The sequence below is a fragment of the Podarcis bocagei genome (genome assembly GCF_964188305.1).
Source record: "Podarcis bocagei genome assembly, chromosome: 3".
NCBI lineage: Eukaryota > Metazoa > Chordata > Lepidosauria > Squamata > Lacertidae > Podarcis > Podarcis bocagei.
Window position 1 is genome coordinate 29,234,278 of NC_138127.1, and position 17,613 is coordinate 29,251,890.

At 42.8% G+C, this 17,613-nt stretch overlaps 1 protein-coding gene across 2 annotated transcripts in view; it reads right to left on the bottom strand.

Annotated features, from left to right (window-relative positions):
• Positions 1-17,613, bottom strand: part of MDN1 (midasin AAA ATPase 1) — a 102,207-nt gene that overhangs the window by 30,354 nt on the left and 54,240 nt on the right. For both annotated transcript variants that reach the window (XM_081186530.1, XM_081186529.1), the window contains exons 60-78: positions 16,841-17,055; positions 16,182-16,569; positions 15,291-15,400; positions 14,097-14,796; positions 13,097-13,258; positions 11,847-12,120; positions 10,251-10,486; positions 9,833-9,928; positions 9,478-9,572; positions 8,798-8,922; positions 7,690-7,827; positions 6,747-6,856; positions 6,485-6,558; positions 5,728-5,923; positions 4,461-4,617; positions 4,189-4,335; positions 3,339-3,465; positions 1,977-2,082; positions 226-341 (exon numbers count right to left, since the gene is read on the bottom strand). In XM_081186530.1, coding sequence (XP_081042656.1) covers positions 226-341; positions 1,977-2,082; positions 3,339-3,465; positions 4,189-4,335; positions 4,461-4,617; positions 5,728-5,923; positions 6,485-6,558; positions 6,747-6,856; positions 7,690-7,827; positions 8,798-8,922; positions 9,478-9,572; positions 9,833-9,928; positions 10,251-10,486; positions 11,847-12,120; positions 13,097-13,258; positions 14,097-14,796; positions 15,291-15,400; positions 16,182-16,569; positions 16,841-17,055 — 3,572 coding nt within the window. The remainder of the gene's footprint in view (positions 1-225; positions 342-1,976; positions 2,083-3,338; positions 3,466-4,188; positions 4,336-4,460; positions 4,618-5,727; positions 5,924-6,484; positions 6,559-6,746; positions 6,857-7,689; positions 7,828-8,797; positions 8,923-9,477; positions 9,573-9,832; positions 9,929-10,250; positions 10,487-11,846; positions 12,121-13,096; positions 13,259-14,096; positions 14,797-15,290; positions 15,401-16,181; positions 16,570-16,840; positions 17,056-17,613) is intronic.

Here is a 17,613-nt window from a genome sequence, read left to right on the forward strand (position 1 = left end):
TTGCGGAAAGTTTATTTATCCTGGGTGCCGCTCTATGCCCTTGAACTCTGGCAATGCCTCTTGCTTGTATGAACAGAGGATAGAGAACATGCATAGAAATGTACTGAGGGTTTACGTTTTGCGCTATTATTGCAGTATACAGTCTGCCTCTCTCTTTTTTGAGGCAGAATGCTTTCCTTTCTCAAATGAGCTGAAGAAGTGCACAGAAAACAAAAGTCCAAATACCTCAGGATAATCCACTGCTCAGTCAAGGCAGTGAGGGAGCTCCTCTGCTTGACAAGCATCTTCATAAGGTGTGCTGTGAATCCTTTGCATCGCTCAACGGTGCCCAGTCCAATTTCCTGCAGTGTGACAAGGTAGCACTTTTCACTCCTGTGTAATGGTTGCCATAACAATGTGGCCCCCACCCCACTGATACTAGGCAAATGCATGGAACTCTGCCTACGCCTTGACAATGAAAGATGCATGGAATGCACACAAACTACTGTGCAGCCCAATCTAACATTATGCTTGTTCACTCAAAACTAACTCCCGTTATATTCAAAGGTGCTTATGCCCAGGTAAACGTGCACAGGATTACAGCCTTTGGACAATTTTCAGGCAAGTAACACACCCAGAAAACCAGATTTAAAAGCCTATGCTATTGTAGCAACTTTAATGACAGTTTTACTGGCGGTTCCCTCATTGCGAGAAGTGAGGCTACAGGGAACCAGACAGAGGGCCTTCTCAGTAGTGGCGCCCGCCCTGTGGAACGCCCTCCCATCAGATGTCAAAGAGATAAATGATTACCTGACATTCAGAAGACATCTTAAGGGAAGTTTTTAATATGTAACGCTGTACTGTTTTTAACACTGATTGGGAGCCGCCCAGAGTGGCTGGGGAAACTCAGCCAGATGGGCGGGGTATAAATAATAAATTATTATTATTATTATTATTATTATTATTATTATTATTATTATTATTATTATTTTAAGAGCTGTGGATGATCATGACTGAATGTGCTAAATCAGGGAGGAAAGCAAGATCCCCACAACATTCCAGCTGTGGGATGGTCTCCCCAGAGAGATATGTCCAGCACCATCCCTATCAACCTTTAAGTGCCATTTGAAGTAGCCAGGTGAAGATGCTACTAAGCACCTAGGCATTTTACTCATAACTGGTGTTTATGTTGTGTTCTCACGTAATGTATTTTTATGTTGTGAACCACCTGTGAAGGGCAGCATACAAATTTAATAGATAACGATAACAGAAGCAGCAATTCATCTGTTAGTAGGATGTGTCCTTTTAATGCTATGAGGACTAGAGCTGTCAGTAAATGCCTAGGTAGGTGAAATGCTTGTTCTCTGATCAGCTAGTTTATATGCTACGATTTTTATTTTACATCAATGTCACCTCCACTTTCTCCAAGGTATACAGTGGTACCTCGTTTTTCAAATGTAATCCGCTCCAGAAGACTTCTGAAACGTTCAAAAACCAAAAACTCATCGGCGACAGCAAGGTCACAGGATCCTGCACTCAGCAGAAGCCGCATGGCATGTTCTACTTCCAAGACGTGTATGAAAACCAAAGCATTTACTTTCAGGTATACGGCGTTTGAAAACCGAAATGTTCATCAACAGAGACATTAAAAAACCAAGATATCACTGTATATGAAACTGGATAGTGAACCTGACTCAATCCTACAATTCAGTGACTTGCCAAGGATTTCTGAATATGTCAAGGTTTGTAACTGGGTACATTTGATAAGCAATATGATACATAAGTGACAAGTCTCGGTAGATTTACTGGTAGTTTACCTCTATTTATCTGCTCAACAACTACAATGTAGGCAGGTATAAACATGCCTGAGAAAAAACTATGTTGAATTGGAATAAAAAGCCAAATGTTTAGATGATGAATGATCCTGTCTTGCCTATTCAAAGGTTTTAAAAGGAGAAGATTTGAAAGAAATCTCTAGTACTGAAGCTACTGTTTACCTTTGAAGGTGCCAATAACGCTGTCTGAAGCCCACAGTGGCGTGCGAGAGACTGATAGAAGTATTTCTGGCATCCATCCCAGGACAAGGAGATCTCAGAGAGCAACCTGGAAAGCGTAAGACTTTTGTTCATCCGAGACAAAAATAAATAAATAAGCAATTTCAAAGTCTTTCTACGACCACACAAACACAAAACGTGCATCAGTTCGGCTTACCCATGCTTTCAGGCAGTCTTAACCGGCTTTACATTGCCTGCTTAAGGTATCAGTTTGGTAACTGATACCCCCGACACTGTAATGCATTTTTACTTAAGGCAATATCCGGATGTTTTTGCTCTGCTGGTTCCAGAAAATATCACGTTACACAATTTGCAAGTCGCTCCTTAAAATGAAAACCGAACGAACCAAGGGCCAAACAACTAGATTCACCATTTGCCACCTTTGCAGAGATGATTTTCCTTTGCAGCTGGTGGGAGGGAGGGCTCCAAGATGGAGTGATGTATTTGCTGCCCACCCCATGGTCCTGATCAGAATTGGGTTCCCCTCTATGTCTGCTGTTTGCAAGGGGAAGAAAGCAGCCACTGGCACAAATGGCGGCTTTCCTCCCACTACTAACAGGAGGGAAGCCACAACTCTTAACAGGGCTAACTCTTAACAGCCACAACCCCCAGCTGTTTTATTAAAGGTAAGTCACTGGTGCAAGAGTAACGTATGTGAGAAATGGTACACCTGGTTAGCCTTAAGCTATCTTCACTAAAAGAGATACAATCCTTAGGTGGGACTATCCCTGCAATGGAAATCCCTTTTGGAGTCACCAATCAGGGTGAAGGAACTATTCCATGATGAGACCTGTTTATGGTCCCCAGCCTGCATGAATGTACGTTCCTTGGTGTCTGGATGGCAAGTTACGGACTGCTGTGTAGGGCGAGAGCCCACAATAATGCTGGTCAGCTTGAGAGTGGCGGCACAAGTCCAGGTGAGATATGGGGTAGGGTCCTTGGATGATGCAAGATCATGTCTTAGAACCAAAACTTTAGGTACAGGTGTGTCCATAATGCAGTTGTTTGCTACTTTTCTATTTCTTTAGGTTTTTAGGATAACCTAATTTATTTGCACTGTTGTTGTGCACTGTTAAGTGTACTGATCTTTTCGTCCTTATTAGTTCTGATTATTTATAAAGGTTTCTAATAGGTGCATAACAAATATTGTGCATCTGTTATGTTGTGAGCTCTCTTCGGGCACAATTTCTGTGGCAAAGTGGCATACCAATAAACAGACGAGGTAACGGTAATATTGGATTGAAAAACCCCACTTAGATACTTTTGGAGGTCAAAACTGTAGCTGCGGAAACAGAAAATACATACGTTGCGTCCAGTTTCTGTGTGCAGTTAACCAAGGCCAATGCACTGCTCAAATCCAATGGGTGAAGGAAAAGAAGGTCCTGGGAAGTTTTTGAACGAGACCAAGCGAGGCCTTTGCGATATGACAACCCTGGGAAGATATTTAAAATACATTCAACTTTAATTTTCCTTTTTGAAATAAACAACATGGATGTTCTTTTTAGTGAGTCCATCCAGTCATGCCTTTTCCTCTCCAACACCTACGTGATGATGGCTGATACAGATGATTCTGAGAATTTAGCTTTAGCAGTTGAAAGGAGCAGAGAAAACAAGCGGCTATAACTAACCAGCAGAAATTGCTTTCAGAGCCAGTGTGGAGACCAGGATTCAGATCCCTGCTGGGCCACAAAGCTCACCAGGGGACCTTGGGCCAGGCCCTGCCTCTCAGCCTAACCTACCCCACAGGGTTCTTCTGAGTATTAAATGAAGAGGGTGGGGGACCACGTATGCCACCTTGAGCTCCTTGGATAGAAAGGTGGGATATAAATGCAATAAATAAATAAATAATGAAAAGGTTCTGGACCCTATCCTTTCTGTGTGCATGGCTGTGTGCATTGGAATATGTGTGTGTCAAGAGCAATACAGTAAAAATTCATTCCACATTTCAAATTAGTATTCATTCTAACCCAAGTGTACTACCTACCTCCCAGCTATTATCATTTGGTACACTATACATGTGCCTATGGAGGTAAATCATGGGCAGTGCCAAACACACTCACATGGCATTTTGCTAGTTTGAGGAGTGGGAGTGGGGGTGACTACTGCTTATTTTTGTTCGTTGTCTCCAAAGAATAGCAGTTCCAGCTCCTCTTACCTGTATTAGCCAGGTTTTTAAAGAGCTCTGTTAGGGCCCTCTGCTTCTGCACGAGTAAATGTTTGGCCTCAGACCTCTGCTTTTCCTTGTCTGCAGCTGGATTTACAGACATATGCTGCAGCTCATGGGAAGAGGAAATTACGTCACCTGTAAAAAGGAGGAGCGCAGCAGAAAGCAATCTGTCAATTTCAGCACGTCCACTCCAACCCAGCAATTCTTAAGAAAAACCAATTACCTTCCTGTTGAATGTTACTCTGTAATAAAAGTTTTACCTGTGAAATTGTCAAGGCTCTCCACCAGATCCAAGAACGAGTTGTTCTTCACTAGAGATGTACATATCTTCTCCATCCGCTTCGTAAGTTTGGGTAAGCGGCCCTGAAGGGACTCTGGGTGAAAAATGTCTCCCTGGATATCCTCTAAGTGAGCAGCCTGCGGGGGAAATGTTCACAACAGGCAAAAGTCCAGGTGACTGAAATCCTTGTGCTTCTGGTAAGACTTACGGGCCCTATCAGTACCAACTAGCCTAGAGAGTGAAGAATGGGACTTCAAACCTAACGGAGGGTAGCCATTGGGCCCTTTGGTCAGCTTCCCAAGGCATCTGGCTGGTCACTACTGAAGAAGGAAATGCTGGCTTACACATACCTGCGGTCTTGGCCTATAATAACAGCCATATTTCTGGGTCACTGGGTACTTACTGTGAGATGACAGAAGTCAGCCACAGAGGGTTATGTCGCATCCTACTAGCCTAGACAGGAAAATTCTATTGCAAACTTGAATGCAGCCACACCCCCTTCCAGGAGCTTCTCCAGTTTCCGTTTCACAGAGAAGCTTGAAAGGATGTCCCTGGAAGCCTTGGAGTCCTAACTGATAAGTATAAAAAAATAAAAAAATAGCAACCAGGACTTTGTCACCTTTCCAGTTATGCAGATAAAAGACAGGTGAATAAGGCAGAGAGAGGCAACGCAGCCATAAGCAGCCTAAGAATGCAAGCAGGGCGTGGTCCTCTCACTCATCAGAAAAAGTACCTTCTCAGAAAGTACCCAATGACCAGAGAAGAAAGCAGTCTGCAGAACCCTCTGTAAGAAGGCTGCCTCTATTTTGTAATCTTGGGCTGCCCTGAAGAGAGGGAGAAAAAAAGAAGTGCAAGCTCGGAGGTAGGGGAAAAGTCAAAGCACAGGATGGAGGAGAAAGGACTTCTGCTAGTCTCGATAAGCAAAATAATAAAAAAAAGTTAGGGGAGGATACAGCCTACCGATTTGCAAAAGAGTTTTCCTGTCTAGCCTAGTAGGGTGTGATGTAACCCCTCTGGGATTGGCTCCTGTGTCCATCAGGGAAAAACACACATTTGGTCACCTCTCAATGAAACACTAGGACGGCACTGAGAACAAAGTTTACGTTCCTGTTTCGCTGTTATCATTTCAAACATTTTGTCATATCACGGTTACAACTAAGAGTGTTCCAATACGCAGCAAGGGAATCCAGCACTCAGGTTAAGAATGCCTACCATTCCATCTGAACGCAAATGAGAACTCCAGGTACCTGAGCAGAATGGGACCTAGCAGTCAGTTTTTTTCTTAATATGTTGTTCAGGCTCTGAATTTTAGTTTCTTGGTTGCCCAATGTCTCTGCTTCCTGCAAAGAAGCAAGTTGCTCTTCTTTTGCTGTTTCCACCAAGGCAGGGCGGCAGGGTTCACTGAGAGCAGCTTCAAATTTCTTCATAAACTTGAAAAGTGTCCTAAAACCCAGGAAAAGACAGGGATGAAAACAAGGACCATCAATATGGGTGAGCGCTCAAGCTCCACGACAACATGGTTAAAGGGGACTTAAAAAGTTAAAAATCCACTTTGAGTGTATGCATATTAAGTTATCCAACGCAGTTGTGGCAAAGCAGTATATCCTCAGTCACCACTATGCTATGGGAGTGTCAAAAGAAGAGGATCCGGATACTAATATTGCACATTAGACACATGCAGGATAGTTAAGACAGATATTTTAACCCAAGCAAAATTTAACAATATACTGGTAGCTAAGATTTATACTGTCAATGACTGGCTCTGCAATCTCACAGTGAACAGAATCTTGGGACAATGACTCAGGTGTATAATTTCGTTATCCCACTATTGACTTATTTGCATTTACCCTCCCCTTAACCATTCTTAGAGTGGGTTTAAGGAAAAAAGTAAGAGGAGAGCAGTCCCCAGAGGACATGTTTCAAGCCCCCCCCCCCCCCGTCTCTGGGCTGATAACTGATATAATCATCCTGATGCCCAATATCTCATCAACATTTCGTACTTACCTATGTGTCTTCTCCACAGACTGTTTTATAGCCCAAAAGCTGACATCATTCCACTTAGAGATTTTTACAAATTCCTGAAAAATATTCAATTCAATAAACTATGATGTTTATTTTAAACAGAATGAAGAATTGCTGAGAGGACATGTGCTTCTGGTTTGAAGAGATGTACTTAAAAAGCAGGGTAGGACCTAGCTATTTATTTGAACTAACTTTACTTCCAACAACCAGAGAATACTATTACACCAAGAAATCTTATTCTCACCTTCAATTCTTTTTCTATCGGATGCCGAAGTTCAGTCAGCCTGGTTTGGACACATTCTGAAAACTGCTTATAATAATTGTAGAGATTCCATAATACATTGCACAGCATGTCTGAAAAAGAGAGAACGGGTTTCATACAAAAGTGCATCTTCGTTCGCACCTGAGGATTTAGGGATCTTCAAGGACATAGTAGTTCTGACTGAAACAGCAGCTCTCTTTTCTTAAATTTGCAAGTTTCAAGAGGTTGTTTTTTAAATTCTACTGTATTGCTGCCTTTGTTGTTTGCTTCCCTGGGTTCCTTTAGGAGGAAGGTCAGGGTAGAAAATTAATAAATAATGAAAATCTGTTCAACGCCCCCTTCCAATCAAGAGATTCCTTCAGGCAATTTTGCAAGGGGAAGACAAGCAAAGAGGTGTGGGGAAAGTTTTAATCTTCCCTTCAGTGCTTTGCATAGAATAATCTACTTTTGTTTTTTGGCAAGCTACAGGGGAGAACTGGGTTGAATACACCATGCTGCAATTCTGCCAGTATCTTTTGGAGAAAACTTTCAATGTAAAATAATAACAACAACTGGAAAATTTAGCTGAGCTCTATTAAATGTTAGGAATAATAATTCAACTGCATGCAATAAAGAAAAGAAACATAAGCTCAAAGGTAGGCAGAAGGCAGATCTGGATCTGCTGGTAGATCTCCAGCTGATCCACAGTAGACTGGCTGGAGACAGAAACCCTTGGCAAACTGTTTAACAGCAACAAAAACAAGCTCTCCTGCTCCCAAAGCAGGCAGCTGATAAAGGAAAGCTGAGCACATGCTCAGAGCCACTCTGCTCTCTTTAATTCTGTGTGTGGATGCGTTCACCACCCAGGGCTACCTGGTGGAGCTAAAGTACACCCCCCCCCCAAGTCTGGCGTCTGGCTTGGGCCCATTTCACAGCAACCACCTACCATTTCCTTCCACCTGTGGCATCAGCAAGACATGGCAGTGGAATTCCAGCAGCATCTGAAGCCGTGTGTCAAACTCCCCCAATGTCGACCCTTCTATGAAAGCCTGCAGTGTGCCGAGCAGTGCTTTTAAATTCACATCTATCCGTTTCATGAAGTTGGGATTGTAGGGAAGAAAGGGGTGGGAGTGGGGTAGGACAAGATGGCATGTAAATTCATTTTTGACATTAAATGCAATTTGGCAGCAAACAACATCCATTATGGCCCTTTCAGAAGGAACTAACACTGACACAGGCTCTGCCTCCCTAAAATCAAGCCTTCCTGCACAATGCAATGCAGGCTGCCTTTTACCTACAGTTAAAGAACTGTAATCCAGATGCAGGAATAATTGCTCCCTCTTCCGAGCCCTCCCGTCTCCAGAGGAAACTTCCCTCTCCTGCCTTAACAGCAGTTAAAAGGAACCAGTTCCATAAGAGGAGAAAAGACAACACTATAAACACATCATATTATTCATCTAATTCTACAGTATCTTTACTAACAGTTCACTTCACATAGAGGGAAAAGGTTATATAGAGTACACCACACAGACAATAAAGGCGTACGTCCTGCTCAGATGTGATCTTGCCTACTTCATAAAAGATAGTTTTTGGCACTGATAACAGGTGCTTGGTCTATACTGGGTTGTTTTCAACTAGAGTTGCCCACTTGGGGTGTCAATCTGGTTTAAAACAAGCCAAGATTTGTGTGCCCTGTTTACAGAGCCATGGTTTCTGAAGTCAGCAGTGTTGTGGGCTAATGTGTTTTTTCACAGCTCTTGTGAACAGCAATACACAGTTGGACTGCTCAACCTTTCAATAATATAGGCAGTTACAAGCTTTGCCTGTTAAGTCGCTTGAGAATCAAGATGGAAGAATACTTGATTTCTCCAATATGCTACATATTGAAAGAAGCTTTAAACTTGGCTATTGGACATGTAATAGAGAATTGCGAATGCAGATATAGATCATACACCATTTGTATTTTTATCAGTTTATAGAAATGTGTATCCTTGAGTGTATGCACTTCTATTAACAGCTTGCATTTCTTTTACCACTCTGTTATCAATAGTTACCTTCAGTTTTCTTCTGTGTCTGTTCTTGCCTATATTTCTCAATCATCTGATAGACTGAAAACCAGTGTTTCATTGACTTTTCTGTGTGATGTTTCCTTGTGTTGTCCAGACTAACAGACCAACAGCTGACAATGCAAGTGGAAAAAGAAAGACCTATTAATGAACATTAAATCTCGGAGCCCTATCACCACCCACTCATGCTTGCTTTAGGATCAATGGGTACACGTTTCTTAGAAAGCAGCCCAATTTTTACGACAACTATTTTTACATTACAGGTAAGGCTGTTATTTTTGCTCTGCACTAACATCAGTTCTGAAATATGAAAACTTAAAAACATCTGCATTAGTAAATAATCAGATTTTTAAAGAAGTGAATGTAGCACATTTATTTTGCATAAGCTGCTAGGTTATCTATATTTGAAAGAACAGGGATTCTTCTTTGGCTAAGGATTGAAGAAAAATACAAAAAAACCAAACCCACAGGGATCTAGAAGGTAGAAAATAGAAGACATGCTGGAACATAGCAAGAAGCTGTGTAGACGAATGAAACTCCACATCTCTCCCTTCAATTTCTGAGCTTGCTCCAGATGCTGTGAGCAAACCCCTGATCTGGTTTGTCCCCCCCACCCCGGTCATTTACACTTGAAAATACTCAGCACAAAGGGAACTGACAGTACGTACTTCAGTTCCAGTTTACGCCACTGGATGATCAGCTGAGTGACCAAATCCAGATGTTTCCTAAGAGAGACAGCTCGACTAGCATTCTCCTCCCAATCCTAGAAAAGGAAAAGATGCCTTTCAGACAAAAACTGAAATTATACATTTCAACGTTGATAAAAAAAGTTGATTTGCTTGCCCATTATCTACACCTTTAAATTTAAAAATGCAATCACCTTCATTCAACAAATAAGTTTCCTTTATTAGTAAATTTGGTGTTTCCTATACTACTAAAAATCAGGTGTATTACAGAAGTTTCTTAACTTCTTCTCACCTTTCTGGCTACAGACAAACAACCACTTGCCCCCTGATTTCTTACCTGGGACTTGGCCAGCAGAATTTCCAAGCCATTCAGGAACTTCGAAAGGGGACTGGAGAGTGGAAAACTACGGATTCTGTCCAGTACAACCAAAAGCTGCAAAATGAAAGACAATCAGTGCTTCTGGCAGTCGCTTTCTAAAGCTTAAAACTAATCAACAACACAAAGGAGCAGAACTTTTAATTTCATATTGCATTGCAAGATCTCATCTCTTCTGCTAATAGCAGATATAACGTTCATCTGTCACATACAGCTGAACATACTAACAAATTTAGGGGATTAGCAGTATGCTTTTCTCTGTGGAAGGTGCTATCCATGCAAAGCCTTAACATGTAAGGAATCCTAGGACAAAGCAAAAATAAATTGAACTCTGGTTATTTTAGCTACTGCTTCAGTTCCTGAAAGTCTAGACTCTTACCTGGACAAGCGCAGGGTGGTCTGGCCATTCTTGCAATAGTGCTTTCACCTCTTTTGTGAAGTTTTCAAGAACATGTTGACACTGTTGCACTTGCTGAATATTAGGATGGTGATAAAAGTCATAAGGCCCTTCGTTTTGCAGGACTAGTTCTGAAGCCCCCTGTTCAAAAAGTGTATTGTGCAGTATCGTGCTAGCTAGAAGTTGGCTGCCATGGAGATTATCATTCATTTCAGATCCTATGATTTGGCCGTCCAGGGGGCAAGAAGAGAGCAAAGTCATTAAGGCAATAAAGCTTTCCGTATCTTTTTAAACAGCACATTGATTAAAACAGTAAAGGATAAGCTCAGAGGCAAATGTGTTGTGTCTTAGAGCAATTGTTTTGCACAGCCCATCACTATATAAAGTGAAAGCTCACTCCAAAAGTCTCTGTGAGTATCTACTTCTGAGGCACTTAAGACCAGAATGTTTAATTCTAGGAACAATAACCTAGAATGCCTTTCTACCAATACCCTCTGCATAGCAAATCAACAAGATCACAGGGAAACAGTTTCAATAAATGACCACCCACACCCTAGAGGCTGTTCAAGTTCAATTATACAAGGCTTTGTTTTACTTTATTACTATGTTTTTAGTGTCATTTAGATTCTTGAATAAAGAGCAGAACCAAACATGCTACTTTCCCTTGGTGGAAACGCATCATGCTATTTGAAAGTGGGAGATTCCATTTACCCATTGCAATAAAATCTCACCTACCCTATTGCCTTCAGTAGTATTCTACACATACAACTAACCCTAACCCAAACTGAATTATGCTCATTATTTAAGCAGGGAAATGAGAGACCAATCATTTAAGCCATGTTGGCCTTTTAAGGCTCAAGCTAAGTATATCAAACGTGAGTGGGAAAATGGGTTTCTGAATACAAACAACAAATAAGTCGTGAAGTGGTAGGTGCAACGGCAATGGGATTGTTTTAGAGAACGTAGCTCCTCAGATGTAGCCAAGGCTAAACATTTCAGTTTATTCTGTCTACTTATTTTTTAGAGATACAGTCGTACCTCGGAAGTCAAATGGAATCTGCTCCGGAAGCCCGTTTGACTTCCAAAACGTCTGAAAACCAAGGCACGGCTTCTTCCAATCGGAAGCCGCAGAAGCCCCATCGGAAGTTCAGTTTCCGAAAGAATGTTCGAAAACCGGAACACTCACTTCTGGGTTTCGATCATTCAGGAGCCAAAACGTTCGAGAACTAGGCTTTTCGAAAACCAAGGTACAACTTCAACAACCATTAGCGGTAGACACACAGGATTTTTAAAGCACAGCTGCGGTCTTTGAATGATGGTTCCATGGAAGCTTACCTGGGGTTCCTTAACATGAAGACAGCTTGCCCATTATTAATGGCCTCATCCTGCCGTGTTCAGATGGCAGGGCAGCGCTGGGTATGCTGCAGGGAGCACTTTAGCTTATGCAAGAGATAGGAAGGTGCCACACACACTTGTGCAACATATTGGAGGGGGGATTCTATGGCTCCCTCAAAAGGATGGGGATTCTCTGGCCACTGAAGCACAGCATACTTGAAAGCAGAAACGAAAAATCCTTACCCATCAAAGGATAGAAGTGAGCTACCAGCGAAGCACCAGTCTGGTAACAGGAAAGGAATGTATTCAAATGATGCTTCGCCTGATGGGAGGACAGGCTTTGCTGATACCACAAGGACCGAGCAAAGTAAAGGCACAGCTGCTGATGGATCGTCATGACTGTTTTCATTGAGTGATGAGAAAGAAGGGCTTTTTCACAAACTGCTTCCTTTTCTAAACCGTCATTCATTTCCATTTTCCCCTCAAGGCTCGCCTCTGCTGTAATATCTTCAAAATCCTGCAAATTGTATTGAAAGGTGTATTTAGTGACAACTTGCAGCGCTGTATTTTAAGATCAGCAGCAAAGCTCACCAGTTTCAAAGGACGCACTTGCATGGAACAAGGCAGGCTGGTAAAAACCGCATGACTGCTTACTATGCAGCTCTTCAGAACATGGGGAACCAGTTGTATGCATCCTCAGGTCGTCTAGAAAGCCAGGCTTTACTAAAGATCCTGCTTCAGTGGGCATCTGAGAAGTTGCAGGAGCACAACTGGGCTCCACACACATCCAGGTAGGAAGCAAAAAAGTGGCCACCTCTCTGTGGCAATAGAGGAACTATACGGTACGTTTTGCCATAGCACTGCAGCTGTATTATCTGCTTTGTATTCTATTAGGAATCTTCTTTATTGTGTTAGTAAAAAAAATGCTTGTACAATAATTGTATGTTTAATAATTATTTGCAACATAATATATTTTATTCCTTTTTCCAAGCCTCTTTGTTCTATTATCCTGACTCCTACACTAATACTTTTACTGTTTTCAAAAAAAAGAAAACACAAGCAACAGCACTACAACCAAAAGCAAGCAGAACTCAATTTGGTAACCGAGGGCTTATGCCTGGCTCTGTTTCATAACATAGCCCCCCCCCCATTTACCATTCAAAGCTCTATAAACACTTTCCCCAGATGTGCAGAGAGCTTTTTCAGTCTTTACACTGTGTATTCTCCCAACAAGAACAAATAATGCCACAATGGCTCATTGAACACAAAGCGGAAATGTGAACTTAGGATTCTGGAAGTTAGGCTATTGGACATACTGGCTTCCAGTGAAATTAAAAACATTTTCAGGTTCTGCCCCTATCCCATTTCATCCAGTTCCCAGCTGCCACACTATTGATACTTCTGTATTTCTTTCTGAATATGTAAACTGCTGCACAAACACAAACAGAATAAAGTTCCGTACGCAATTTCTGATTAAAGCAGAAGTTGTTTACCTTCTCATGCAGAGGGAATTTCCTCCTGAACTCTCTCTCTTCCTCCTCCTCTTCACTGAGGCCACTCCCGTGGCTCTTGGTTCTGTATCTGTAAAGACTGTTCTTCTGTTCCTCCTCTTCCTGGGCCTGGCGCTCTTGTTCATCCCATTCATTTATAATTACCTAAGAAATAGAATGCAAAAAAACAAAAGCCCGCTCATCTTGAGAAACCCATAAGAGACTTGTGCATATAAATCCCACATGTGTCATGCAGTAAACATATGGTGGCGTGAGGCCACTTGTATGTTGAAGCCTAGTCAAACAGGCTTTGTTTTCTGCTCCATTTTTGTGGCAAGAAAAAAAAGCCCAGAGCTGGAGCCTGTAGGCTCACTTTTATACTGGCTGCTCTAAAGCTGTGACCCCTCTTTCCAGTGAGCATTAGGCCAGTCACCTTTCTCTCTCCCAAGGGTGTCAAGATTTATTTTTCACAGATGGTTTTTGGCAGAAGTTTCTGCAGTCATTTAGTCTTATTACCGGGTTTTCTTGATTTATTTACTTTTATCAGTTTTGAAACGCTTTGTGCAACCAGAAAAGCACTCTATAAACAACTGAGATCCAACCTGCTGTATTTTATCAGAGATAAACAAAGCAAAACTCCACCCACACAATGGGGGTTTTTCTTGGCTCTTTCCCTCCCTATGGCTCTCAGAATAGCTGCTTGTGAGGATCAAAGGACCTTCTGGAATGGCACTGTGAGGGACCAGGGTTGCAGCAGGACAGGGAAACCAGGAGAACAAGCAGAAGCATATTTCTACTTGTGGGAGGTATTTCTGGGCCGAAGCAAATTAAAAAAAAAATAGAGCAACAGTTCCTAAAGTGGCCCGCTTTCATTTGCCAAATACGTCTACGTAACATTTTAAGTTAAGTTTCCAAAGATGTCCCCCCACCCCGGCTGGAGCAATAAGGAGAGAATGAAGGTAGAGGCTCAAAAAATGTAGCTGCTTAAATAGCACCACCATACCTGGCACAAATGCCTAAATAGCTGCAGAGATTTGTGGTCCAGTTCTCCCTTGGACAGCACGTGGCAATGGAGAAACAACAAAGCATTCACCAGCAGCTGCTCCTGGGTGAGGCATACCCTCTGCTCCCCATCAGCATCCTCAGAGGAGTATTTCAGAGACAGCCTCTTAAGGCCATGAAGGACGTCCAGAGCATTCACAGAGCACAAGGCATCCGCGTGGGAAAGGTAACAGGGGAAAGTGGCGCTGACGGAAGGAAACGACAGCAGAGAGGCAACCAGAGAGCCAAGCTTGGCTGGGCAGACGAAACTGCTGAACATCGTCCTATGGACTTCAGAAGCCACAAGCCTTAGGCCATGCTGCATCTGCAAAATGGCAGCTTGCAGTGGGACGACTGCGTCAGGGAAGGCGGCATAGTCCTCTGCCAACCGTTTCCTGAACTGATGGTGCGACTGCTGCCAGGCTGCCTCTTCACTGAGGACGTTTTGCACCATCTGGAGAGACTGAGACTTATCCAAATGGAGTAACTGCAGCAGGCGGGTCACAAGGTCCTGGACTTTAGAAGTCTGGGCAATGCTGCTGACGTACTGATGAACTTCCTTGTACAATGACTCATACGAAGGAGCCTGTGGTCTATAGGCTTGCTTTTGGCTGAGGCTGGCAATCTGGTCCTTCAGCTTCTGGATTCTTTGGCATAACATCCTGAGAGAGGATAAGTTGCAAAAGGTCAAAGGTCAGGGTCATCCAACGATTATTAGATGAAAGCCGCCTTCAAGAGCAGAACAAATTATTTTGCTGCCATGATGAAATCTAAGTGCCACCCTGACTATTTATATAGCTTCACTTTTCTTTGCCACGAGGAACTCAAGCAACTCTGTATAGGTCTAGGTACACTGGATGAAAGAAAGCTTTTAAAATTGTGTCCAGATGGATGGGACCAAATGGCAAGAGCCACGCACCTGTTCTTGCAATCCACCCACCCCTGCCTCAAATCATTCATCACCCAAACAGCAAACTGAGAGTCAAGAAAACAAGAATCCTGTAGTTAAGTGCAACTACCCAAGGCTCTGTTACAAGGAGGGATTTGAACCCACGGCTCACTGGACTATTGTGACCATTTACAATTACCCTTTCAAATTTGGGAACAGGAGGTAAACATTACAACATTCCAAAGCCACAGGGAATCTTGAAGTTACCTAATGTGAGGGTGACTGTGATGGCTGATGGCTTCATCTTCCAGATCTTTCCCTGTGCGTAACTGAGTTGACAGATTGTGTGTCTTCCATTCACATTCTAGATGGTGCAGCTGAAGGCGTCAGACAAAAAACAAAAAACCATGCAAGTTTTATTCAAGATAAAACTCTGCCACCACTCCAATTGGGTGGAGGAGGAGCTATTCTTGTGCATTGAGAATTTACAGATCCTTCTGTATGCTGTAAGTCTACAGCGAGGCTGTTAAGGCATGACAGGTAAATGGAACCTCAAAGTCTAGAAACAGTGAGCTGTCTCCAATGAAGTTGTCATGTTTGGACAAGGACTTATGCTTGCATAAATGAATTTGGCCCCCTCCCCACACACCCCAACCTGTTCTTGGCATTCCCAAAACCCTCTGGAGCAGATTGGGAAGGGGTATAGGGAGAAGGAGGGGAAGTCCTTGCACAAATGGGATGATTTTGTTGGATACACCACCACCCCAGTTACCTCTGAATACCCATGACTAGTGACCATCATTGTCTAGGGAGCTGATCTCTAGCAATACACAGAAGGGCACAGATTCCTCACCTGTGCTCAATCTGTATATCTGTGTATATCTTTATTCATCTTGTAGGATTTACATGACTATGCAGAGACTCATTTTCTGTTTTGAAAAATGAGTAAGATCTTGCACCTGCCCTGGTACTTGTAGTTATGCACCATGTTATCTGAATATTGGGTTGTTTTGTCTCATATGACATCAAATTTCCAATGCAATCTTATTACATTTGTTCATGTGGCTTGGTATAGTTTAGCAGTCGTCTGAAGATTTGACATGTCGGTGTAGCCTAAAAATCCCATTAGCCACAAGGCAAGGGAACCCAAGCCCTCACCTCTTCCTCTGCGTACTTGAGCTTGTATTCTCTTTTCACCGCTGGATCATACTGGGTCTGTGGAAGCCACAGCTGGATCTGCAGGAGACCTAGGTTGACCCAGAGACTGCCTCGCCGAGCCGTTTCGGGCAAGTTCTGCAGTCCTCCTTCATGCCCAAAGAACTGCTGCAAGCAAGTCAGCCAGATGCAGACGATCTGCTCAGGCAATATTTCCCGGGCAGCAGCATCCCTGAGCACTTTGCAAATGTACTGAAACGCCGCTGGGCTCTTGGAGGAAACCTTATTGCAGTTCCGGAGATACTCCTCCTGCTGTTCTGCCGGAACCAGGCCTTTAAGAACTACGAGTTGCCTATGCAGCATGACACCTTGGAACCTGGAATCTGTAAACCTGAAAGAAGAAAGAGATGTTCCAAATAAGGATGAAGAAGAGATCCGCAACTGGAAAGTCCCTAGAGCCTAATCAGGCTACTGGATAGGTATCACCTAGGCCTTTGCTGCCAACATAGACACAAGAGAACTATCTCTACAGTAGGGTGGGGAGTCCAGCCATCTGCCCACCACATCCTCAGGTGTGCTTCTCTTTTAAGACCAGCTGTTAACCAAAGGAACAAAGCATCTATCTCTCCTGACCCCCCCAGCTTTGTTTCTTAATGCAGTACCTAAATTCAGCCATGGAAGAAAAGGGCAAGTTGGTCCACAGAACTGTGCTGACTTCCTGAAGCTGCTGTGCTCTCTCCAGCCGCTCTCCCAGTGTGACGTTGGAGGCGGACAGGACAGGAAGGCCGGTCACATCCCACTGGCTCCACTTGCTGCTGCTAGTTAGAATTTCAGAGAGGCACTTGGAGAAAACTGCTCGACTCAAAATACCCACACCCTAAATTAATAAAGATCAAAATATATGTTTATAGCATTGATAAAGGTTTCCACATTTTATTTTATTTTTTAAAAGGGCAGGTCACAGACTTGGAAATGTCAGACCATTTTAGAGAACATGTTACCAAAACAACAACATCATCATCATTGTAACATTGGAACCCACTGAAAGTCACTGAAATTTAAGTAGTGCATCAGGATGGGTGGATGCAAAACAGGATTTCCACACCAACATCCCAGCCGTATTTAAAATACCGTGCATAAGCACTAAACTAATCCCTACCTTCAGCAATAAGATAATCCCAAAATCTGTAATTTTGCTAAATATATTTCCTAATTAAGTTTATTTAAAAGACACTTCCCCATCTTCTAACGCAGGGTTTGTGCTCTACAGTCGGAGAAAAACCTGTCACCCCACCCCCGGCATTCTGATAATCAAAATATTTGATAGGGAGAGGTAAATCTAGCCTCATCTCAACTGTGTTCCTTTATCTCCTGCACTGTCTCCAATCAATGACTTTCATTGACCACTACAGAAAAAAGCAAACAAAAGTGAACA